Source organism: Lonchura striata, chromosome 1 (assembly GCF_046129695.1).
Source record: "Lonchura striata isolate bLonStr1 chromosome 1, bLonStr1.mat, whole genome shotgun sequence".
NCBI classification, from domain to species: domain Eukaryota; kingdom Metazoa; phylum Chordata; class Aves; order Passeriformes; family Estrildidae; genus Lonchura; species Lonchura striata.
This window is the reverse complement of record NC_134603.1, coordinates 154490109-154515442: the sequence shown is the minus strand read 5'-3', so window position 1 is coordinate 154515442 and position 25334 is coordinate 154490109. Positions and strand designations below refer to the sequence as shown.

Here is a 25334-nt window from a genome sequence, read left to right as displayed (position 1 = left end):
CTCCTCTCCTGCAGCACAGTGAGGACACAGAGTGCAAGCTAATCAGGCATTGCCATGCAGCCTGCCAGGGCAGAGCAGCCTTGGGGATTCCAGGCAAATGGAGAGCCAGGCATTTTTGTACAGTGCTGCTTTGTTTCTCACTTGAACGTCTTGAAAGCTTTTCTTTTTCTCCTTTGCTTTGTCAGCCTCTTTTTATGAGCCTGAAGTTTGTCAGGCTTCAACCCCAGCCAGCACTACCAGTGCAAAATGGATTTTTGGGTATGAAAACCACTGCTCCCTTCCCCAGCATGAGGATTTTATCCTGTGCAGAGTGGAAAAAAGCAGAGCAGGAGTCACTTCAGATGTGTTGTCCCTGTCTTTTTTTCCTTCTTAGGTTCAGAAATGTCTCTCTTCAAGAAATGTCTCTTTTCAAACAGTTCCTGCAGTCCCTGATGGAGGAAGTCAGGGAGCTGGGGATAAGCTCAGCACCTGGGAGTTAGCAGGGAATTAACCCTCCCTGTGCTCATGAGGCTGCTCCACTCCCCCAGCACTGCCCTGGAGCCCAGCCCAGCTCTCAGGGGCCTCTCAGAAAAAAGCAGGACCATCCATTGCAATATTTTTCCTGCCAGCAGCACCAGAGGAAAAAACATCTTGTAACTCTCAATCATCTCTGGATAACTTGAGGAATAAATCCTGGGTTGAGAGGAGCCACGGCTTTGCTTTCAGCTCCATCCTGATGCCTCTGCAGAGGGGAGGGATCCTCTGGTAGGGATTTTAAGGACGTGCAGGAGTGAGCAGTTCCCTTGGAAAAGCTGCCTGAGCAGGAGCAGGGCTGTGGGGACTGTGCTGTGCAGTGGCTGCTAAATTCAGGCTGTAACTCGGAGCTGCAGCTTCTGATTTCACTTACACAGGAGTGTGAATCAGTAATATTTTCCCAGGAGCAGAGCAGAGGCATCTGCTGCCCTTCCTTGTGCCCTGTCCCAGGGAAGCTGTGAAGATCAAACCTCTCTCCAGGAAAAGGGCTCTGAGTCAGCCCCTGAAGCACAGGGAGGACACTGGGATGTCACAGAACACACATGGCTCTCCTGCAGACCTCAAGTGCTGCAACACTCATTTCTTTAACCTTGTGCTTGTTTGGGGCTGCACAGAAGCACTTTCTCCTTTTTTTCTGCATCACTGGATGCCTCATCAAAGAAAGAACCCAACCACTATAAAGCAGTTTATTTAGGCAGCCTGTACCTGTAAGCAGCTGCTGCTCATGGAAATGTGCAGTCTCCTGTCAGAGTGGAGAATGTCCAGGGCTCCTCAGGATTTTGAAATACACTTCCCCAGAGCGACCTGGCTTGAATTCTCCCTGTGCTGGCTCTTGCTGGTTCCCAGTTTTCAAAGGATGAGACCAATTTTCTTGCAGCATTTCGCTAAATATAAGAAACCCTGGCAGCCCTTGGGAGCAGCAGCCCCCTGCACCCCAACCCATCACTCAGAGAACAAAATCAATGACAATATTTTTCTCTCAGCCTGAAAAATCCCCACTCTGGAGATCCTCAGCCCCAGGACCTCCCCAGCACACTTGTGCATTTCTTTCAGGGATACAGCTGATATGTAATCACCACAACCCCCTGCTACCCTTGGAACTTTCAGTGGGTTTTTTAGCCTGTTAAAATCCTGTGTTTCAATTCTAGTTTGAATTTCTCTGGCTCCAGTTTGCAGCCAGCCATCATTTTGCCTCTCTCAGATAAAAGCACTGTGAGTCCCCAGCATTTCCTCACTGGGACAATGCTCATCCAGTGAGAAGTCGTGTCCCAGGCAGCTTTCTGATAAGCTCTGAGTTTTTTCAGCCTCTCACTGCAGCTGATGGTGGTGACAGGCTAAAGGTGACATTTCTGGCACGGGCTGGTGGGTACAGTTAAGGTTAATTCTGCTGCCAGTATTTAGTTTTATGGGCACTCCTTGTTAGGATTTAGCCAGTTCTCACCTCCAAATAGGAGTTTTCCAAACATTTGGGCTGAGCCAAAATTTGTCTCCTGCCCTGGAGGTGGGCAGAGCTCTTCTGTGGAGCAGCCATGAAGTGCCTGATGGATGCATCCCATTTTAAAGTACAGCTGAACTGCTGAGAATAAATAATCTCTGATGAATTGTCCTTCTTTCCTTTGGGCCTGTTGCCAGGAGTTTACCTGCAAAGAGCTTCCCAAAGTGGCTGTAACATGAATTAAGTTGCTCTGGGGTGGTTAAATGTAGACAGCAGTGACACAGGAGAGCTCTCCCTGCCCTGGGATCTGCTTGCACAAGGGGCCCAGGATCAGCTGGGGAGGGTCAAAGCCCATCCCAGGGAATTTAGAGCTGTGGACTGGGGCTCTGGGTGGCTCCTGCCCTCCCTGAGGCCCCAGAGCAGGACAGGGATGGCAGGAGGAGATGGATTTCAGTCCTTTATGTGGGAGAAATGGGGAAGCAGCTGGTGGCAAAGGGGAACTGATTTGGAAATTGCTTTGCTGCCCCCCCTGCAGCAGCCCCAGCCATCAGCTGCCACTGCCCTGCAAGGCACAGAGCAGGACAAAAGGGAAGAGTTCACCTTTAAATGGAAAAACACTCTGGCAGAGCCCCTGTGCTCTAAATTAAGCCACGGCAGAGCCAAGAGGGGGATTGGGTTTCTCATTTCTCCCTTCATCCTCTCCCCTGCAGCCCAGCTCCTGAGCTGGCTGCTCCCATGGGACAGGCTGGCCTCGCTCCACAAATGCCACCTAAATCCCTGGGATCTCCACTTACAGCTCCAAAAGGCAGGCAGGGCCGAGTCCTGGCTCAGAGCAGCTCCTTGGCCAGGGAGGAGGGGATCTGTGGGGTGCAGTGGGAGCAGAGGGGCTGTTCCAGCCTGCCCCCGACCTGGGGGGCACTTCTGGGATGGGAGGGCAGGAGCTGGAGGCTCTGGGGTTTGACCTGGTGCTGGGAGTCTCCTCCAGAGCCCGTCCCTGCCGTGGCTGGAGGTTTGGGGGCTTTGGTGGGGTCCGTGGGGGCCATGGGGGATGGGCAGAGCCATGCTGGGGTGCTGAGAGGGGTCCTGGAGGTGAGCATGGATGGATGGATGGATGATGGATGATGGATGGATGATGGGTGGATTGATGGATGGATGGATGGATGATGGATGGATGGATGGATGGATGGATGGATGGATGGATGGATGTTGGATGGATGGATGGATGGATGGATGTTGGATGGATGGATGATGGATGGATGATGGATTGATGGATGGATGGATGGATGTTGGATGGATGGATGGATGATGGATGGATGGATGGATGGATGATGGATGGATGATGGATGGATGATGGATGGATGGATGGATGGATGGATGTTGGATGGATGGATGGATGGATGATGGATGGATGGATGATGGATGATGGATGGATGGATGGATGTTGGATGGATGGATGGATGGATGGATGGATGGATGGATGGATGGATGTTGGATGGATGGATGGATGTTGGATGGATGGATGGATGGATGGATGGATGGATGGATGGATGTTGGATGGATGGATGGATGATGGATGGATGGATGGATGGATGGATGGATGGATGGATGGATGGATGGATGATGGATGGATGGATGGATGATGGATGGATGGATGGATGGATGGATGGATGGATGGATGGATGATGGATGGATGGATGGATGGATGATGGATGGATGGATGTTGGATGGATGGATGGATGATGGATGGATGGATGGATGGATGGATGGATGGATGGATGGATGGATGATGGATGATGGATGGATGGATGGATGATGGATGGATGGATGGATGGATGGATGGATGGATGGATGGATGATGGATGATGGATGGATGGATGGATGGGATCCTATGATTAAAAACTTCTGTGCTTCCCGTTCAAATTTCTGCTCCAGCAGCAGGAGCCCAGGAGCCAGGGACTTTGTTTGGTGTCCCCATTAATGTCCCCAGTTTGTCCCAAGCCTCCCTGAGATAGAGCCAAGTGCTTTTCCTGGAACCCACCACCTTTCTCAGGCACTAAAGAGGGGCCTGGCCTCAAATCCTGTGCCACATCTTCCAGCAACCCTCCAAATATTTGAAAAAATATAACTTGAAGACACTTAAAGCCATAAACACTGGGGCAGTAAAACACAGAAATGTCCCAGTGCTGAGGAAGACACCCTGGTCACATTAAAAAATAAATCTTATTATAGTAGAAATCATAACCAAGGCTCATAAGCAAGGGGGGCGTTAATTTTTAAACATATCTCTAAATTAAAGCTAAATTATTTTTATTACCACAGCTCCGAGAGCCTCTTGTGAAACCACTGCTTGGCCCTTCACCTGTGTTGCACTTTGAATTCAGCAGGATTACAGATTTCTCAGGATTAAAAAAAAAAAACAAACAAAGAAGGTGAAAATCTACCATTTGCCTGAAGTTGTCTGGATGTTCCAGGGGGAGCAGCATGATGGGGCTGTGATGACAAAAAAAAAGGGAAAAAAAAAGGATTTGAGGGATTCTTTTGCTTCCTGCATGGATTGGGATGGGGAGTGAGTGGGTTTGGGAGCCAGGGGGGTGACATTGCTCTGCCTTTCCTCGTCACCTCCCTGCACATCCCCACCACCACACCGAGCCCACGTCCTTCTGTGTCCACACATGTTGGAATTTGAGGTATTGATGATTCTGAGATGGTAAAAAGTTTTTGTCTTTTTGCCTCATTGATAAAGAAGAAGCTATAATTTGTGCTGGTTTTAAGGTTGTTTATTTTTGTTTATTTATAACATGTTCTGCTGCCCTGCCACAGATTTGTTTTGCAGGGCAGCGTGTGGGGCTTTGTTCCTCAGTGGGATGTTATAAATATTATATACCAGAAACTATGTGTGTTATATTTACAATAATATGCTAATATTTATCATCTACGTTGAATAGTGTGTCTCTAGCCTAAACTAATAGAAAAATGCCAACACTACAGTGAAACATGGAGGGCATGAAGAAGGAGAAAAAGGACAAGACGCACTTAATTTTCTTTATTTTGTTCCTTTTGAACTGCTAATTTAGAATCTTAAAATTTTATTTTTGCACCTGTGCTATACTTAATTATGACTTATATCAAACACTCAGAGCTGTAGGATTGAAAACTCTTTTCCATGGGCAGAGATCACAGACAGTGTCTCTGGGGGCTCTGTCCAGGGGGTTCCTGACCCCTGCCAGGGTCCCAGGGCAGCCAGAGGGAAGCTCTGGGTTCCCACACCCAGACTTATTTTCCCTCCTGCTGAGGCTCCTCTGCCTGCCACGGGCACCGGGAGATTGAGGAATGGTGAGGATTTCTGAGGAATTGTGTCCCGTGCTTATCTGCACCGAGCTCTTAATTAGCCAGTTAATTACAGCGAGGTCCCCGGGCAGGGATGGAGCTGCAGCAGCAGGATCAGGGCTGGGCCATCCGAGGGGCTGCATCCACATTGTTGTAAAGAAATATTATAATATTGGCTTTCTGTGGAAACCCAGGGCACTGGGAATATTTCTCTGTCTGCTCTGGGGTGTCCTGACCCCCAGGGGAGCACTGATTTTTGACTTTCATTCATAGAGAAAACTTCCAAAGCCTCAAGGTAAACTAGAAACCACAAAAGCGTGAAATAGATTGTAAAAATTATAGATAGTAGTGTAGTATATCACATGAGTAAAAAAATTTAAGTTTTAAGATTTTTTGTATAAGTTCAAAATAAAAAATATACAGTGTTGTCATAAGTGCCTTTTTTCTTCTTCCTCTTTTTTCATAAGTTTAAGGAATATCTTGTAATTAAGTAGAAAAATCCACATTACCAGTCTTTAAAGATCAGTTAGTAAGTTAAAAAAATGGTTAAGTGTCACTTATTAATTAAATAATTTAGTTTTTAATTAAACTTAAAAATATTTATAACGAAAGATTGTTAGCCATTTTTATACTGTCTTTCATACACACAAAGTCTAATACAGACAGTGTGCTGAAGTTTTAATAAAATAACAATAAAGCAAAAACCTAAAGACCAAAAAAGCCCTTTACATCTAGTTTTCCTAACAAAAAACTACTTCAAAAAAATTTTCCCCCTGTCAGGGCAGCCCTCAAAGAGTTACCCAACATAAAGCCCACAAAGTCACAGATAATACAATGGGTGTTATATGTATAATGTTAAAGTAACTTTGCTATAAAGATATAGTTTTTATTTCTGTTAGGCACAGCAGTGGAATAACTGATAGAAGAATATTTGTGTTAAAATTCCTGCTTGGTTGAGATAACATTCCATGAACACATGAAGAGGACCCCTGCTGCTGATTTGCCAACTATCAAACCTGCCATCGGTAGAAAGTACAGACAAAGCCCAAACTGAAGGTGATAACAAGAACAGACTAAAACCACAACCAAGAAATACTCTAAAAAGGCAGACCCGAGGAGGAGCCGTGCTAAACAATTCTTAGAACGTGTAAACTAGTTTGGGGAAAAGTTTTAATATGCATAATTGCTTATGAATATGTAACAGGCTGATGCAATAGGAATGGGATATAAAGGGTGTTTCCAAAATAGCAGGTGTGCTCTTGGCTGAACGCCAAGCACCCAGCCATAAATCTTTGCTTTATTGTCTTTTTCTCCTGTTGTCCTTTATTAAACTTTTACATTTTTACAGGAGAGTGAGCCTTGTTTTACACAAGATTAAAGCACCTCGTTAGGTGCTAGGAGTGTCACCACGCTGCCCTGGCTGGGGAGAGCCTCTCTGTGTGCACCAGGTGAAAAACAAAACCCTGCTAAAAAGCTTTTTTGTTCACAGCCAGTGCAACAGCAGAGCTGGGCAGATCCCAGGGCTGCAGATCCTCCCAGCAGATCCCAGGGCACAGCATCTCACCCCAAAACAAACCAGCCACGGAGGGATTTACAAAATCCAACTTTATAAAGTAGAAAATTATTAAAACATAGCACTTCTATAAAATCTCAGCCAGGCTGACCCCAGGGCTGCAGATCCTCCCTGCGGATCCCGGAGCACAGCATCTCACCCCAAAACAAACCAGCCACGGAGGGATTTAGAAAATCCAACTTTATAAAATAGAAAATTATTAAAATATAGCACTTTTATAAAATCTCTGCCGTGCTGACCCCTCAGGCAGCCCAGGGATGCTCAGGAAGCTCACCCAGGGTGAGCTGTGCCCAGATGTCACCGGGGCTTGGTGACAGGTGTGGCACAGGCCTGGCCCCGAGGCTGGGCTGGTTTTTCCTCTTGGCTGAGCTGTGTTTGCCCACCCTGAGATAACAGAGCCCACAACCCTACCCTGCCCCTTCCTGTCCCCTGCTGGGGATGCTGGAAGCCCCCCAAAGGTGTTTTGTAGAGATCCCAGGGTCGTTAAGGTTGGAAAAGAGCTCTGAGACCATCGAATCCAAGTGCTAACCCAGCATTGCCAAACCCAGCACCAAACCTTGTCCCCAAAGTGCCACTTCTGCAGCATCTTTGGGACACTTCAGGGATGGTGATTCCACCACGTCCCTGCACAGCCTGTTCCAATGCCTGACAACACTTTCAGTGAAGAGGTTTTCAATAATTTCCAACTTAAATCTCCCCTGGCACATCTTGAGGCCGTTTCCTCTTGTCCTGACACTTCTTACCTGACAGCAGGAGATGCTGCAGCCCCCGAGCCTCCCTTAGATTTAAACACTGCCCGAGCTGAGTGGGAACGACACTTCCTTTTGGCTCCGTGCCTCAGTTTCCCCATCCCCAGCAATGGAACAAGGTGATGGGGGCAACCCCCTCCCTTGCAGGGCTGAAAGTGGCGACCCAAAGCCCCTCCCTGGGATGGAGCCGGTCCCTGCCTGGGGCTGCCGTGCCCCGGTGCTCCCCGGGCCGGCTTCCCTGGCTCGGGGTGAGCTTTGGCAGCCAGCACGGGTCCTCTCGGCAGCTGCCGTGACAGACAGCTCCCGAGCCACCCCCCTCTGCAGTGCTGCTCGAAAATAAAAATACCTCCCGCCTGCTCCGCTCCACTCCCAGCCAAACTTCCTCCAGGGGCAAGGTGGGGGACGGCGGCCCAAAAATCCCCCCGCCCCCCCGCCCCAAGCCGGCCTGAGAGATGCTGTAGGGCAAATCAGCCCCCCCAAAGCCTCGCTAGTCACCCCCATTTCCCTTGCCCCCTCCTGTCCCCATCGCGCTGCCGGACGCTGGATCCGCGACCCTCGCCCGCCTCCCCCCGCGGCCCCGGGGCTCAAGGTCAGTAGCGGGGGGCGATGCGGGGCCGGGGGGGCGCAGGCTGCGGGTGGTGACACTCTGCTCCCGCACCTCCGGGGCTTTCTGTCACCTCTGCGTGTCCCCAGCGCCCGGCCGGGGTCCGGGAGGGGAGCGGGGGGGATGAGGATGGGGAGGATGGGGAGGATGGGGAGGATGCTGCTGCCCTACGGCCGCTCGGAGCTGCGGGGGGCTCTGCTGGGACCCCCCGAACCTCGCCGGGAGCGATCAGGAGTTAAAAGTGTCCCAGGGGTCCCCGCCAGGGTTGGTCACCGCCTGCCGCCCGCTCCCTCGCCAAAGGAATAAAAATAAATTAATTAATTAATTAAAAGAAGCGATGGAAAGCGTGGAAAGGAGGGAGAAAAGCTTTTTACAGGCACCCCCGTGCGCGCCCTGCCGCCGCAGGGGCACCGCAGCGCGGTGGCAGCGGCCCCGCACCGGCAGCGACCGCGGGGCGACCCCGAAATTCCACCCGGATGAACCCGAAATTCCCCCAGTATGAACCCGAAATTCCATCCAGGATGAACCCGAAATTCCACTAGGGTTGAACCCAAAATTCCCCCCGGATGAACCCGAATTTCCACCCGGATGAACCCGAAATTCCACTAGGGTTGAACCCGAAATTCTCCCCGGGATGAACCCGAAATTCCCCCCAGATGAACAGGAAATTCCATCCAGGATGAACCCGAATTTCCCACCGGGATGAGCCCGAAATTCTTCCCGGGATGAACCCGAAATTCCCCCCAGATGATCACGAAATTCCATCCAGGATGAACCCGAATTTCCCACCGGGATGAACCCGAAATTCCCCCCGGGAAAGGCGTTTGGTGCACGCCGGGGTTGGGGGGAGATGGGGTCACCCCTCATCGCTGCCAAGTTGCTCTTCCACCCCCCACTTAAAAACCTCGGCTGCCGACCAAAAAAAAAAAAAAAAAAAACCGCTTAAAATGAAAACGGTAATTTGAATATTATTTTAATTTCTAAATGGAGTGATTTTAATAACTGCAGAAGCTTTGCAACGCGGATGGCCAGTGCGGAGGGTTACGGGGCGACTTTTTATGCTTTAATCCCTTCCGCGCTCTCAGGGATGGTGGCGGGTGGCGGTGCCAGCACCGGGGGTGTCCCTGTCCCGGTCCCCTGTCCCTGTTCCCTGTCCCTGTCCCCTGTCCCCGCATCCCTCCTGCTCCATCCCTGATTCGCCTCTTGGCAGCTGCCGGCCGCTCAGCCGGGGAGGCTGCGGAGCACGTCGCGCCGAGGTTAATTAACCTCTGCAGGAGTAATTAGCCCTAGGGCTAATTGTGGGGCTGGGTGTCACCGTCCTCCGAGCGCTGCTGATGCCCCGGCGGGGCTCAGCCGTGTCTGGCAGGGGAAATTTGGGATCACGGAGCCCCTCCAGGAGCAGGAGGTTGGGCAAGGGGCTGAGAGGGAGGTGGAGAAACCCATCACCAGGGGTGTCTCCGTGCTCTGTCCTGGATCCCATCCACGGATCCAGCCAGGATTTACAGGTGGGGACATCAGAGACAGAGGAAGCCCATCCTGGAGCAGCTCTGAACATCGGGAGAGATGGGAGGAGCCGCCCATCAGGAACACCTGGCCCCAAATCCTGGGCTTTGCAGGCACCTCTGCGCACCTGAGTTGTGCCCCGGGGCTCAGCCCCAGGTGTGAGCCTCTTCTCCTTCCCTCCAGCCTTCAGGGAAGCCACAAAGCAGAGCTGGCAGAAGGGATTGAGGGTGTTTGGGGAACAGGAGGGCAGCCGAGCTCTCATCCCCGGTTCTCCTCCCTCTCCTCTCTCCCTTTCCCAGGTGTGGATCCCTCTCCCGTGCCGGCCGGGGCTGTGACCTCCCACCATGGGGGTTAAGGCGATGCTCCCCAGCTACGAGCTGGGGTTTTACGCCCTCGTGGTGACCTGTGCCGTGCTCTACAGCGGCAGCGGCATCTTCGAGGCATCCCGAGGTAACCGCGTCCCTGGGGGGGTGATGGGTATCGGGTGCCTGCTTTTACAGCTGTCGATTCCAGCGGCTGATCCCCGGCTTCAACTTTTGCAGAGGACAGCTTGGAAATCTTTTTTTATAAAGGGATTTTTTGCCTGGTTGTCTCTTTGTCTCTATTTCCACTGCTCAGGGCAAGAGGCTGTGGGATGTCACAGGTCCCCAGGTAGTGCCACACCAGGCAACCACCACCACCCTGCCCACGCAGGGCTGATTCCCTTTTTTGTTTGGTTGGTTTTGGGGGTTTGTGGGGGTTTTTTGGGGTTTTGTTTTTGACTTTTTTTTTTGTTTGCTTTTTGTTTGTTTTGTTGTTGTTGGATTTTTTAGGGTTTTTTTTGTTGGTTTGGTGTTTTTTGTTTTGTTTTTTGGCTTTTTTTTTTGGTTGGTTGGTTGGTTTTGTCTTTGTTTGGAAGCCCACAAACCCAAAAACTTTATGGGATCAGACAGGGAATGTGTAATGAGAAAAAGGCTTTGCTGAAAATTCCTGCAGAAACCTGCTGTCACCAACTCTCCTGTTTGTCCATGGCAATCAGGCACTTTTGGGATGGGGTATTCGAGCCCTGAGGGCTCATTATCAAAATGATGAAGGTTCTGGGCCTGGCTTGAGCCTGGATCCTGTTTCCCAGAGATGTTTCTCTCCCTGTAACTCTGGTTCTTTTGCAGACAGCATGAACAGAAAGGCCTTTCGGGATGGCATAAAGCCAGGCTGGCACTACTTCGGCAGGAAGATGGTGAGTGAGGAAGGGCTCGGGCTTTTCTAGCTACAGACAACCTGGTCAGTGGAGAAACAGAGCTGGTTTTTCTGCTACTGAGACACATTTGCAAAGTCCACCTGACTTGTATTTTCCTCCCTAAAGAAGTGGGGAAAACACCAGCCCTGCTGATGCCTTGTGCAGGCTGACCTAGAACAGAAAATAGACAGAGCTAAAGAATAAAGCAGGGATTTATTAAAAGGATCTCCTCCATGGATCCACCTTGGGCAGCACCAGAGCCCAGCCAGGGCTGCACCCGAATGACCCAAAATGGTCCCAAAATGCACGAGCGCTCCCGGGGCTCTCCCTGGGATCAGTTCTGCTCCATTGGCACCTTGGAGTTCATTGTCCCATTCCAGCTCCAGCCCAGGCAGTCCCATCCTGCTTGTTTTTCTCTCTCCAGCTCACGCTGTTTGTGCTCCTGGGCTGAGGTTTGGATCATTTGTCCTTGGTGCCCAGCTGGAGCAGGAATTGTTTTGTGTCCCTGCTCTGTGCAGAGAGCTCACATCCCCTCATATGGAGCCCAGACCCACACACTGAAGCAGCACAGAATGTGAAAATATAAAATCTGAAACCTGAGGCATCACTGTGGGGCTGTGGATGCTTCACTTCATGTACTCTGGGACAAGCGACCTCTGCGCATCCCTCCTGGGGTTTTATATCTGAGCTAAAGTGCTCGGGAGCCCTTGGGTGGAAAATGGGAAGAAAAAGCTCTAAAAGTTGTGGGGCTGGGGGCAGTAAAGTGCCTGGTGCTGCTCCTGCAGGACGTGGCTGACTTTGAGTGGGTGATGTGGTTCACCTCGTTCAGGAACATCATCATCTTCGCCCTCTCAGGACACGTTCTCTTTGGCAAGATCTGCTCCATGACCATGCCACAGGTGAGCAGGGGGGTGCTGGCGTGGATTTGAGAGCACCAGGGGTGGCCTGGGATCTGTGGAAGGGGTTTTGGGGTCTTGGGGGATGTTCTGGGCTGACCCAGCTGCTCTCTCCCCAGCACCGGGCTGTGATGTACATGATCTACGGGGTCCTGGCTGTGCTGGGCAGCATGGGGCTGGTCTACCTGATGATCATCCTCTCCCACTGCCTGCTCCTCTACTCGGTGGCCCTGGCCAAGCAGAAGTGGCTCTGCTACGTGGCCGGGCTCTGCTGCCTCGCCTCCTTCAAGGTGGAGCCCTTTGGCTCGTGGCAGGTGGGTGCTGTCCTGGCCTTGTTTCTGCCTTGTTTCCAAGCCCACTGGTGTCCATCACCTCGGGGTTATCCTCAGGGAGGGCTCCTGGGGCAGCCCCAGGCCCTGGCCATTTTCTCCTGGCTGCATCAGAGCTCTCACAGCATGTTAGAGGGAAGGGGATGTTGAGGTGTGAGCTTAGGAATAATCCCACAGTGCTCATGTCATGCTTTGGTGGCTTCATGCTGTTCCAGAACAAAAGATATCTGAGTCCTTCTTGCTGCCCAGGCAGCAATTTGTCAGCCTGTTGATGGCCTGTGCCTCAGTTTCCCCAGCTATAACACTGATTCAGGGATGCCCATCTCTTAGGCCACCGCCTAGCTAAGATTTTATCTCATTGGTGGGTGGAGAGGAGCCCAGGAAAGAATTTATCAAAATATTCAGTCCCTCAGCAAGACATTGCTGTCTCTCCCTGCCTCCAAAGATGTGTTCCCTCCCTCTCCATCAACCCCGTGCTGGCTCTGCTTTACTCCCTGGGGACACCTGTGACAGGGTGACATTGCCACCCAAACCAAAGCTGTGTGACCAACAGCTGCTTGGTGACGTGGCCAAGAGGATCTACCACTTCCTGGCTGCTCTGAGCTGCAGGAGCCAGCTGGGAAATCGAGCCCCAGTTTTCTCTTTCCAGCTCATTAACTTCAGAGACAATTCGTGTCAGGGCATAATTAGAGATTTTTCCTTGAACTGAAAACTAAACTGGCAGAGGTCAGGGTTACAGGAGATGTTAGGAAAAAATTCCTCACTGTGAGGGTGGAAAAGGGGCCCTGGCACAGGTGCCCAGAGAAGCTGTGGCTGCCCTGGATCCCTGGCAGTGCCCAAGGCCAGGCTGGATGGGGTTGGAGAACCCTGGGATGGTGGAAGGTGTCTCTGCCATGGCAGGGGTGGGACTGGCTGGGCTTCAAATCCCCCCAGCCCACACAATTCCCTGCTGCCCCAGGAGTGGTGTCCCCCACAAAGCGAGGCAGCACAGCGGTGACACCACGTTCCTGGTGGTAACTCTCTGTTTCTTGCCCAGAGCGGGTTTGTGACGGGAGCCTTTGATCTCCAAGACGTCCTTTTCTACGGAGGATGCACCTTCACCATCATGCGCTGCATGAGCTTTGCCCTCGAGAGCTCCCAGAAGGAAGAGGGCATCTACTCCATCTTCGACCTCCTCAAGTACAACTTCTACCTCCCATTCTTCTTCTTCGGGCCTGTCATGACGTTTGACCAGTTCCACGCCCAGGTGAGTGATCCTGAGGCCGGGCTGGAGCAGGATTTCTCCCAGAATTTATTTACTTGTGGTCAGTGTCTACAAAAACCCCAAGTTTTGCCGCAGCGAAGATGCAAAAATGGTTGTAGAACTTCTTGTGGTCACCCCTAGTCTGTGGCTGTGGATTTGTGTGGGGAAGGGCACAAAGTGATGGATTTTTACCTTATTTTTTGGGTTTTTTTAACCATTTTCACTTACCAATTCACAATGAAAGATCTTGCTGTGATGTCCTTGCTCCCCAGGCATCTGCACTGCTCGGTGCCTTCCTTGTGTTGTCACTCCAGCACCTTCATGGTGAGGGCCACACATGTAGAGCCCACCCACGGGACCTCTGCATGCTGTGACAGCAAGGACATTTCTGTCTCTCGTTTCCATCCAGCTGCTTCACCCAGGGAGCTTCCAGGGATGGCTCGTGTGTCTTTAGATCAAGTTATTTCTCAGGAAACAAATAAGATTGGGTGGAAGGCTGAGCTCCAGCAAGCAGGGGCTCCATGAAATTGCCTGATGCCCCAAGCCTTTGCCTGTTCCACACAACCAAGGGAGCTTTTGGATGAGCAGACTTCAAACAGAACTGGAAAACATCAGCAGAAGCCTGGGCTGGGACCTCTGGAGCAGCTCCACACTCCAAGATCAAGGAAACGAGCAGTGCTGTATCCCCCCTCACTCTTCCCATCTCAACCTCCTTCTGCACCAAGAGTCAGCCTTGGCCACCAAAGCAAACTGGTGATGCTGGCAAAGGGGGGTGTTTGGTCAGCAGTGATGCTGTGGAGGATTCTCACCATCACCCCTGGGTCCTTTTGCAAAAGAACAGCTACACTGAGATTTTGGACCCAAATTAATGCCTGGGTACAAGAATGATTTGGAAAAACATTTGTGGATTCAGAAGAAAAACCAGCCCAGGGCAGGGGAGAGCAGCCAGAGTCTCATGGTGAGGAGAAGACCAAAGGCCCAGCAACATCTGTCACACATGGGGCTGGTTCTGGTTGCCTAAGAAAGGGTTTGCACTGGGGTGTTTCCCCCAGAATGAGCCATGATCCCAGTTCTGCTCCGTGTCTGCTCTTCACTTGTGGAATTCACAACTTCATGATGCCTCTTAAAAGGAACTAGAGCCCTCGGGTCTTACTGAGTGCATTAAAAGTGATTTTTAGAGCATTGGACCCTGAAGATCATAAGTCAGCTCTGGTGTCCCCGTCAAGGATGCAGCCAGGTACCTACAAATGTGGACATGAAACTCCTCACCTGAACTCCCACTGCTCCTGCAGAGCTGCATCCAGGGGGAGTTTTATTTCCTGCTCCTTGGCACAACCCCAAACCAGGATGTCTAAAGCCACTTAATGAGCAATTCCCCTCTCTTCTGCTTCAAACCCCAAAGGCACAAGGATTAAGCCCCCAGCCCCTTCCTCCTGCCCTGGCCAGGGGTCCTGGCTTGGCCTGGCCACCACTGCCATCTCCTGGCTACATCCCCCCTGCGTGCTGGAGCTGAGGCTGGCTGCTGAGGTGAATTCTTTATTGCCCAAGAGCAATTAGGGCAGGATGCAGACAGAGCCCTTCCCCCGGGTGGGATGTGTGGCCCTGTTAGAGATCAGATCTGTCCCTTTGAATCCTACTGGTCCTACATCCTGGTGGAGCTCTTGCATCCCTCTGTGAGGTGGAAACTCATCTGTACCAGGGCTTGGCCAGCCAAATTTGGGTGGAGAAGCACCTTTCTTACTGAGATCAAGGGAGAGATCCCCTTCTCTAGGGTTGGGAGTGTTGGTGACACAGCCCTGATCCCAAGGGGGTGGTGGCCAAGTGCTGGCACCACACAGAGATGGGAGGGCGAGAGGAAACCACCTTGAGTTGCACCAGGGGAGATTTAGACAGGATAATAGGAATAATTTCTTCAAGGAAATGGTTGTTAAGCATTGGAACAGGCTCTCCAGGGCAGAGTCACCAGCCCTAGAGGTATTTTAAAGATGTGTAGATGTGGCACTTGGGGACAGGGTTGAGTGATGGCCTTGGCAGTGCTGGGTTAATGGTTGGACTCAATGACCTTCATGGATTTTTCCAGCCTAAACCATTCTGTGATTCCATGGAAGGAGGGTTCTGTGTCCCCTCACACGTCTCCATGCCAGACCCTGTCCTCCCTCAGCTCAGGGTCCAGCGACCTCTTTGTATCCTCGAAGCACCTGGTACTTAACAGGCACAAAAAAAAAAAAAAAATGTGGCAAAGGCTTTAATTCTCAGGAATCATCTGGATTTGACAACAGGGCTGGTGCAGCAGCCTGTGGATTATGCCGGGAGAGCTCCCACCTCTCACAGGGAATAAAGAGGAAGTAATAAACATAAGAGGATTTTGAACGCAGCAGCAATTTTACGGCGATGCGGGGAAGCAAGGACATCGCTCTGCCCCGTGTAATCCTGAGAGCTCACTCTGGTCATGCTTATATGACAACGAGCAGAGATGTGACAGCTCCTGGAGGCAAACCCCAGACCCTGTTTGTGCAGGACACAGCAGAGATGAAATCCCCATCAATCAGGTCTCACCAATTCAGGATGGCCCCCCAAGCAAGTCTCCCTCTCGTTTGCAGCAGGAGTCTGCAGCAGAAGCCTCAGACATCATCAGTTCTCCTCTTCCTCCCAGATGACCCTGGACGAAAATACACCAGGCCCTGGCAAGGCTGTCAGGTTGGGATTCCAACCCTGGAATCCATCCTGGAGATGTGATGGGTGCAAGAATTTGCTCCCTTTTAGTGTCTTTTGGAAAGGGCTGTCCTTAAGCAAAGTTGATTTTCTGAGCACATCGCTGCAGAAGGAACATGAAATTCTGGGATCTCCCTGGTCAGAGGGGATTTCACCCCACCTGGAGTCCCTGAGTACAGCCAGGCCTTTGTCTGACCACATGCCTGCTCTGCTGGGAACAGCAGGGTGATGCAGTAGGGACATCCCTGCTGTCCTCAGCACTGCTGTGGGTGGGACATGTCCTGTTCCTTGTGGATATGCTCACCTGAGCCAGCCCTTGGGCCTTCCTAAATCAGTGGCAATTTGGGCCACATAGTCCATGGAGTGGCCTCTAAAGGAGAATGATGAATCAATCCCTACCTGGACCTTGACCACCCTTCTGGATGAGGGAACAACGCCCATCCTGTCCCTTGGCTCAGCCCCGCCCTGGTTTGTCCCTCCCTGCAGGTGAGCACCCGAGAGCTGAGGCGCAAGGACGACGAGATGAAGAACATCCGTGTCAATGCCCTGCTCCACGTGGGGGCCATCGTGGCTGTGGACATCTTCTTCCACTTCTTCTACATCCTCACCCTCCCTTCTGACCTCAAGTTCGTGAACCGCCTCTCGGACTGGTCCTTGGGTGAGTGGCCGTGCTTGGGCACGTTCACCCCTGTACTCAGCTCCAAGGCAGTGGTGAGTGATCCAGATCTCCATCCACCCCTCTTGAGAGGCTTTGGGAATGCCTGTGTTGGACAGGTTTGAGTAAAAACCCCTCTTCCTCACGCTGGCCACACACAGAGCTGGGGTTGGGCAGCCCTGGAAAGCACCTGGTGCTGGTCTGACCTTTCCACAGTGTAAATTGTTTTGTTTGGGGTTTAGGAAGTTGAGCATCAAGATATTTTTGTTGCCTTTGGACTGGAAGGGAGCTCAGCACCTGTAAAAGACCAGCAGGACACAGCAAACCACACCCAGCAATGCAAAGCCTGATTGCATGTAAGGAGAGTTGCCCACAGAGCAGTCAAACACTGGGAGAAGTGCCCACAGAGGTTATGGATTGTCCCAAAAGAGTCTATTCAACACCTAAATGGGCAATGTCCGGGGAAATGTAATCTCTACCTAAAGGTGGCTGTTCTCCAAGCATGGCTGGGCTAGAGACCTCCAGAAGGCAAATTCCCAGGATAAGTGATGAAGCAGCACTAGCATTCAGCTGGCAGCTGGATGGGAGGGTTCCAGATTATCAAATCCATGTCTGATGGCAGCACTTCACACACCAGCACGCAGCAGAGGCCAAGCAGGAGCTGGAGGAGCCTCATGTCTCTCCAGACTGGCAGCTCGAGGCCAGGATAAAATCCTAATGCAGCTGGAGTGGCACTAACATGGATTTAGGGTGTCCCAAGAGCCTTGGCTAGATGGATCCTGTGTCACTCCAGAGGGAGCTGAGCTCTTCTGGCTGTGCTGACCACACTGGGAGCATCCCTTAATCTGGGAGCTGGATCCCACCAAGATGGGGAATTTTAGCAGCTGTTTGCAGAAGTGCTTGAAATCTTTAGTAGCTGTCCTTGTGGGGTTTGTTTCCCAGTGTCAGAACCTCTTTAAGTCAGAGGTTCTGACCCTGGCTCTGCTGTAGTATGGATGCTGCATCCATGGCCAGAGGGAACTGGGGTGGGGGGAATTTTGATGGAGGTGCCAACAAAACCTCAGAAGGCAGAACTGCTTAGCAAGCCTCAGAGGGAAGGCACAATGATGGAATAAATGACTATACAAACATAATTTCTTGGACGATTAAGGCCAGCAAGCAGTTTGCTCCCCAATACCCTGAGAAGAAACTGTCCTTTGGTTCAAGCCTCTTAAAAAAACTTAGTTTTAAAAGATTTGCTCTGCAGAAATCCTGATGCATTCCGTGTTCCTTTTTCCCCGTTTGACTCCCATTTTTGCTCCAGCTGGCCTGGCCTACTCCAATCTGGTCTATGACTGGGTGAAAGCTGCTGTCATGTTTGGGGTCATCAACACCATTGCCAGACTGGACCACCTGGACCCACCCCAGCCCCCAAAATGCATCACCATGCTCTACATCTTTGCCGAAACGTGAGTACCCCGCGAGCGTGAATGATGAGTGTTGGAGCTGGACAGGACCTGTGGGCAGGGGAGGACACCTGGGCAGCTGGTCTGTGAGTTGGAGGCCACCTGAAACCATAGTCTAGATCCAGCTAAAACCCAGGGAAATATTCTTAGGTGGGGAGAAATAGATAAAGAGAAAAGCTAAACCGTGTCTCTAGTGGCATCTGTCCAAGGAAGGAGCCTGGAGGATTTCTGTGAGCAAGGTCCAAGGTGTGCCTTGCCAGGGGATTGGGTGTTTTCTCTGTTTCAACAGGTTTTTATTGTCATTGTGTGTTTTAACATGCTCTTATCATCTCACTTTTAGGCATTTTGACAGAGGGATTAATGACTGGCTGTGCAAGTAAGTGTCCAGTCGACCCCCTCTAGTCTGGCTCAGGGTTTTCCCTTCCATCCCAGAGCAATGAAGCATCACATGCTGTTCATCCCAAGGCTGGGGTGTCCTCTTTTCTGGATAAATCCCATTATTTGCTCTGTTTAGAACCCATTGAATTAATTACACAAAGAGCAGCCCCCTCCTCCAAATCTGTGAATCAAAAGTGCTTTCCCAAAATCCCTTAAAGTCTGGTTAAGTTTAGGGCTCCCTCAGAGGAGGAAGAGCCAGCTTTACATTTCTCCAGGAGGAAAGGGGAACTGAGTACTGTAGCTCCATCTGCATCTTCCTCCGCCCTTCTGCTCCCTTCATGCATGAGTTCACACCAACAAACCTCTGCTGAGGGGGTGGAGGCTGCTTTGTGATAAAATCCTGAGCATCAGCAACAGCCTCCAGCTCTAGAGACCCCAAGCTTTACCTGCCAGAGGGGGAAAGGTGGATATTTTTTCCTTGACAATTTATAAGTTTGTAGGAACAAAATCCCAAGTGGTTGGGCCACAGCAAAAATCAGTTTATTGCCAGAACATCCTTCCTGTTTTACTGGGATGCTCTGGGCTGACCTTTCAGTGAGAAGCTTGGGAAAAGAAACCCCAGAGGGATCTCCTGGACTACAGGGAGCACCTAAAACCTTCCCTGGCTTTTAGGTACGTGTATGACCACATTGGAGAGAACCACGACAACATCCTGAAGGAGCTGGTGGCCAGCACCACCACCTTTGCCATCACCACGCTGTGGCTGGGGCCCTGCCAGGTCGTTTACATCTGGTCCCTCGTCAACTGCTTCGGCCTCAACTTCGAGCTCTGGGTGCAGAAGTTCTTCCAGCTGGGGCCCTTTGCCAAGCTGGAGGTGAGGAGCTGGGCTGCAGAGGCGGTGGGGAGAGGTCAAGGGGGCTGGGGACAAGCTCTGGTGCTGGGAAATTCCTGTGCCTGGAGGGAGCTCACGCTGGTTTGTAGGAGTCGGAGTTTTGGCTGAGGCGGAGTGTCGATGTCTGATGTTCTGTCCAGCTGGTGTTCTGATGGTCCTGGCTCGGGTCTTTTGGGCTTGTGCCCACTTGGGCTCGTGCCAGCCCACCCAGTGGGATGCCAGTTGTAGATTTCTCTCGGGGTTCTGAAGGTCTGGGTGACCCCAAGAGATCATAAAGGGTCTTTGCTTCCCTAGCCTCACGCAGCCGAAGAAGGAGCCTGGACTTCGTCCAATTTCACTTTCAAGGCTGTTTATTTCTTCTTATCTAAACATTCTTTCTCTGACCTGCCGAGCTCTGGCTAGCAAGGAGGCCATGGCATTCTGCCCTCAAGCCTCGAGGAGCTCCCACCTTATATACTCAAAACTACGTGTGTATGTTTACAATTTCTTTACCAAGTCCCATCACCCTTGTTAGACTGTGAATCTCTACTTAAACCAATAGAAAACTGCCACCATCACACCAAGACATGGAGGACAAGACAAAGAAAAAGAAGGCTAGGACATGCCCAAATCCCTCCATCTTCACCCCCAGAATTATATTCTAAAAACCCCAAAATTCTACTTTTTCACCCTGTGTTAATTCAGCTACCACACTACACAAACCCTTGTGGCTTGTAATTCCTCATACAAAATTGACAGCTTTCTCCACGGGCTAAAATCGAAGCCACAGATGTTTCTGACTTCATGCCAAGGTCTCCGAGCCCCCTGCCAGGGTCTGGAGACAGCCAGGGCAGCCAGAGGGATGTGCTGAAGATCAGAATCCCTGAGGATGCCCTGGGGGCTCCTTGGCCTGGAGACCTGAAGTTCTTTCCTGTGTCCTTCAGAATCATGGAATCAGGAAGGCTGGAAAGGACCAGCAAGTCCAGCTGTCTAGCCAGCACCACCACCGTGTCCACCACTAAACTAATCCTTAAGTGCTGTATCCACACAGGTTTTTTTTAACTTTTCCAGGGATGGTGACATCCCTGGATGATCCTTGGGATCAGCTACTGAGCTGTGCAAGGGCAGCACAGTCCTGGCTCTCCGTGTCCCTTCATTTCATGCACTTTGTCGCCCACCCAGAGCAAACAAACTCCTGCCCCTGCGCTGCTCCACAGGGAATTTAGGTTGGGGTGGAAATTCCAGAGGGAAAACACAGGTCCAAGAGAAGCAGGAATGCGTCTCCAATGAGGCAACAAAGTGCCACAGATGGACACAAATCATGAGGTCTGTCCTTGGGAATACGTCTGCGAATATGGGGAATATTCTATGGGGAATATCCAGATTCTAAGATCCTATGGGGAAATGTTTCTGTATTTCCTTATGGGATTAATTTGCTCTTCTTGTTCCACAGAGCATCTTGGCATTCTCAGTGGTTTTGATCTGATTTCGTTTAAAAGCAAGAATTTGTATGTTAGAACAAATTCTTTTAAAAACACTCCAAAGCTTTGTGCCCTGTCTTTTTTTGGGGCCAAGGTATCTCAGGGACATACTGGAAAAAAAAAAATCCTTTAAAACTTCCACTCTGGAAACAATTATGTTCCTGTTGGAATCCGAAATGCACCAAATTTCAGCTTAGAATTAAACACAAGATTTCATCTAAAACCTTTTAAAAATCTTCCAACCTTAAATACTAAAACCAAAAATATAAATTTATAATTTAAAACAAAACCATGTTAAGCTAAATTTTAAAAATTTAAAGTTTTAAATTATAAAAAAATTAAAATTACTACAAAAATAAATAAAAAAATAAAGTACAAAGCTATAAATTCATCAATCATAACATAATTAACTTGAAAAGACTTACACTATAATTATAAATCCATAAAAGAAAATATTTTAAAATTAAATCAAAAATATAAATATTCTTATTAACAATATTTGTTAATATTGTTAATAAAAATATTAACAATATTTAACCTCCTTAAAAAATCTTACAACTAAAAATCTTGTAACCTTCTAAATCGTACTATTAGAATATAAAACAAATTCACCCTTCCTACCTATAAAAAATTAAATATAAATATAAAAATATTAAAAATATATTTTAAAAAATCAGCAAAATATAAAAATAATGTAATATAAATAAATAGAAATAAAATATAAATATATATAATCTATCATAAATATAATATAAATATAAATATAAATATAAATATAAATATAAATATAAATATAAATATAAATATAAATATAAATATAAATATAAACCACATATGAAAATATTAAAAAATTAACCACGTCATCAAAAACAATTCAAAAATAACATCTCAAATTCCTTCCAAAATTCCCCACAATAAATTATCACATGTTCTTTATTTCCCAGTTTAAATTCTGGAGGTCCTAAATTACTTAAAGATTTATTTTGAATAAAAACCACGGAGAGCAATGCTCTCCCTGTTGAACTCCTAATCAGATTAAGGCTCTCACAGGCAGGGAAATCTCCTTCCCTGCGGCACCGCAATGCCCAGCACTGAGCAGCCTGGGGGCTCACCTCTCTTTGAAGGCTGCTTTAAACTCCTTAAACTCCTTCCCTGCTCCACTCACAGCAGCTGATCCCAGAGATTATGTGCCACTGACAATTCCACTCTGCTGCTGTCATTGGTTTTTGAGCTTTTTTTTTTTTTTTTTTTTTCTTTAATTCTTAAGAAACTATTTTTACCAGCAGCCAGGAGCGATTTGCATGTAGGGCTAATAATAATCCTGGGATACAACAGATTCTTCTGCCTCGAGGAGTGGCTTACCCAAGGCAAGAGGTGGAGAAAGCAGGACTCAACCATTTAATTTAAAGAGGATCTGAGAAAGATGATGGAGAAGGATTTGTGACAAGGACGTGGAGGGACAGGACAAGGAGTAATGGATTTAAACTGACACAGGGCAGGGTTAGATGGTGTCATGGGAAGAAATTCTTCCCTGTGAGGGTGGGGAGGCCCTGGCACAGGTGCTCAGAGAAGCTGTGGCTGCCCTGGATCCCTGGAAGTGTCCAAAGCCAGGTTGGATGGGGCTTGGAGCAACCTGGGACAGTGAGAAGTGTCCCTGCCCAAGGCGTGGAATGGATGATCCTTAAGATCCCTTCCAACCCAAACCCTTCCACATGTCTGAAATTCTACAATTATCAGGAAGCTGTGTCTAATATCCTGCCTCTACCCATGGGACCCAGCCCGGAGTCCCTAAAGCAGCAGGACAGTTTTGCCTTGTCCTTTTATTTCTTCATTCCAGAAGCACCAAAAGCTGCTCTGACTGGGGTTGCACCACTCACCCCCATTTTCCTCACAGACCCTTTTTCCCTCTGCTCCTCTCTCCTCCACAGGCCAAGCTGTCAGGGGCCATGTCTCGGCGGATCAGGGCAGCTTTTGGGGCAGTGAACTTCTGGGCCATCGTCCTCTACAACATCCTGGCCCTCAACAGCCTGGAGTTTGCACTGCTGGTGACCAAGAGACTCCTGGTGATGGGTAAGGTTCTGCCAGCCTTCCCCACCGAGACACCCCTGTCTTCTATGGGAGCTGAGGACTGGGATTTGGAATCCTTTTGGCTCCAAACTGGTCACTGGCTGGTGAATTGGCTGCTCCAGATGTCCTTAATTCTTCTGCAAAAAGTGCAGGCGGTGGTTTCTTAGCTCCCCCAGCTCCTCGCTGGGTGTTCTGGGGTACCAGCTGCCTTCCAGGTGTGCTTGTACAGCTCCTGGCACAGCCTGACCCTGGCTTAGCCTCCCTGGAGCTCTGCAGAGGTCACGTTCACCTCACCAGGCAGGGCTGAGTCCCCGTGCTGGAGAAAGGGATTGACTCCTCCTGCCTCATTCCCTCTGCTCCAGCAGATGTTCCTGCATCATCCCGAAGGTGACAGGTACAAATCCTCACCCTGCAGGCTGTACCTTTCTGATCAGTGGATTGTGGCACTGTTTTGGAGCCTCCCTGAGCTGCCCAGGGTATAAATAGCCTTCGGGACCAGGGTCCTGCAGCCCTCTCCGGGATGGATAATGTCACGCTCGGTGTGCCAGGAGTGCCTGCCCGCTGAGCTCGCTGGCTTTTGCTGGTTGCATTATTCATTGCAGAGCTCCTGTTTTAGCAGGAACAAACCCTGGATCCACCCCTCTGCTGTGGATACCAGATTTGTGATTGCCAACACCTTCCGAAGAGGAGGGGGAGCTCAGGGCTCTGTCACTGACGTAGGTGACAAAAATATTTATTTTCCTGGGTGGACACTGTGTCCCCAGTGAGTGCAGGACAAGGCTGGGCTTGATCCTCAGCATCAGTGGGGCTTCCAGAAGGTCACAGTGTTGAGCAGTGATAAATGTGGGCAGGTTCAATGGGCACAAAGACAACCACGATTTCTAAAGAAGGATTTTCAGGGGTAAGAGGGGCACAAAACCCCTTCAGCATTAGCTCCAGTCCACTGTGCCTTGGTGGGCTCAGGCACAGCTCCACCTAAAATCCAATCCTGAGGATTTCCCTCTTCTCTCGGTGAAGCTGCAGGGCAGGGTCTGTGATGAAAAACATCACTGGCCACCGTGATCTTGTGGGACCTCCCAAACCCACCTGAGAGGCGGCTGTGCTGGTGAACATCTGGCTTTGTCGGGCAAGCAGCCACAGCTGGGTGACCACATCTCCCTCCCTGCTCTAGGTTTTCCTGAGAGCACCTTGTCCATCTGGTTCATCACCTACTGCGGCGTGCAGCTGATCAAGGAGCGCGAGCGCATCCTGGCCATCCAGGAGGAGGAGAAGGGGGACAAGGCAAAGGTGGAGTAGGGGAGGTACCACAGGCTTGTCCTGAAGCCTTGGTCTCCCTTCCAGCCACTGCTGCCAGGCCAGCCACTGGCCAGGGCTCTCCAAGCCCTCCTGACAATCGGACTGCTGTAGCTCATCCACGTAGAAGTCACCTGGAAGGCACAGGTCACCCCCTTGCTGCAGGAAAGATTTTCCATCAGGCACAGCGGGTGTTTCACAATCTCCCCAGGCATGGCAGGATGCTGAGGCAGCTCCCAGGATATTTCTTCCATGCCAGAGCCATCCCTGTTGTTTTTCTGGCCCTCTGACAGTGCAGGCCCAGAGATTTCAGCCCCTGCTTGGTGCACCAGCACTGGGCTCCCCCTCAGCCTCCCAGAGGAGACTCTCCAGGCCCCGTGGCTCGAGGTTTTAGGGCCCTGCACTGCTGGATCCGAGACTGATGTGGCCTCCACGACCACCCTGCTGTGACACATGTCCTGGGACTCAAGCCAAACCCCACCTCATTTTTTTTTACATGCCGTGGACAAAGGTCTAAGCTGACATTCCTGCCCACGGCTGAGGGACAGAAGGTGCTGTAGCCACCCCTTGCTCATCTCCAGCCACCCATCCCTTTCCTCAGCTGCCCACAGCTGTAGGGCTGAGCGAGCACACAGCTGAATGCGATCAAAGGAGAAAAACCCAAATCAAAGGAGAAAAATCCCTGAAGGGCAGGGATTGGGGCTGGGGGGTGGAGGGAAAGCCCATGGGAGACTCCTTGGAGAATTAAGACTTTGGGAGTGTGTGAAACACGGTGCCTTGGGGGAAAGGTGGGTTTGTGACACAGAAATAGCTCTGTCTCTCTTGCACTTTAGAGTAACTCTCAGTGGCCTTATCTCTGAGTTTTGTGGCTGTCTGGGGGTAGGATCCACACCCCTCTGCAACGGGGCTTGAGACGCTTGGTGCATCCCTGTGGGTGAAGCAGGATGGGTTCCTAGCCAGCTTTCAGCTCTGCCAAAGTAATTTGTGAAGTCCCTGGTAAATGTCTCTTATTTATGTAGCCAATAAATGTTGGAAACTCTGGCA

General features: G+C 50.3%; 1 protein-coding gene across 1 annotated transcript; it reads left to right on the top strand.

The window, feature by feature from the left end:
- Positions 1–7961: 7961 nt before the first annotated feature.
- On the top strand, positions 7962–25334 carry HHATL (hedgehog acyltransferase like). The gene is made up of 12 exons (XM_021537954.3): positions 7962–8186; positions 10004–10154; positions 10853–10920; positions 11706–11819; positions 11936–12130; positions 13182–13391; positions 16587–16758; positions 18059–18203; positions 18541–18576; positions 19251–19452; positions 22859–23000; positions 24169–25334. The coding sequence occupies exons 2-12, from the start codon at positions 10049–10051 to the stop codon at positions 24291–24293; spliced, it is 1515 nt and encodes a 504-aa protein (XP_021393629.2). The 5' UTR covers positions 7962–8186; positions 10004–10048; the 3' UTR covers positions 24294–25334.

Bases quoted from the DNA above. Each gene is read 5' to 3' on its own strand.
- HHATL (XM_021537954.3), top strand. From the start codon at position 10,049: ATGGGGGTTAAGGCGATGCTCCCCAGCTACGAGCTGGGGTTTTACGCC. The intron at 11,820-11,935 runs GTGAGCAGGGGG...CTCTCTCCCCAG, and splicing joins GCTCCATGACCATGCCACAG to CACCGGGCTGTGATGTACAT. The intron at 16,759-18,058 runs GTGAGTGGCCGT...TTTTTGCTCCAG, and splicing joins CCTCTCGGACTGGTCCTTGG to CTGGCCTGGCCTACTCCAAT.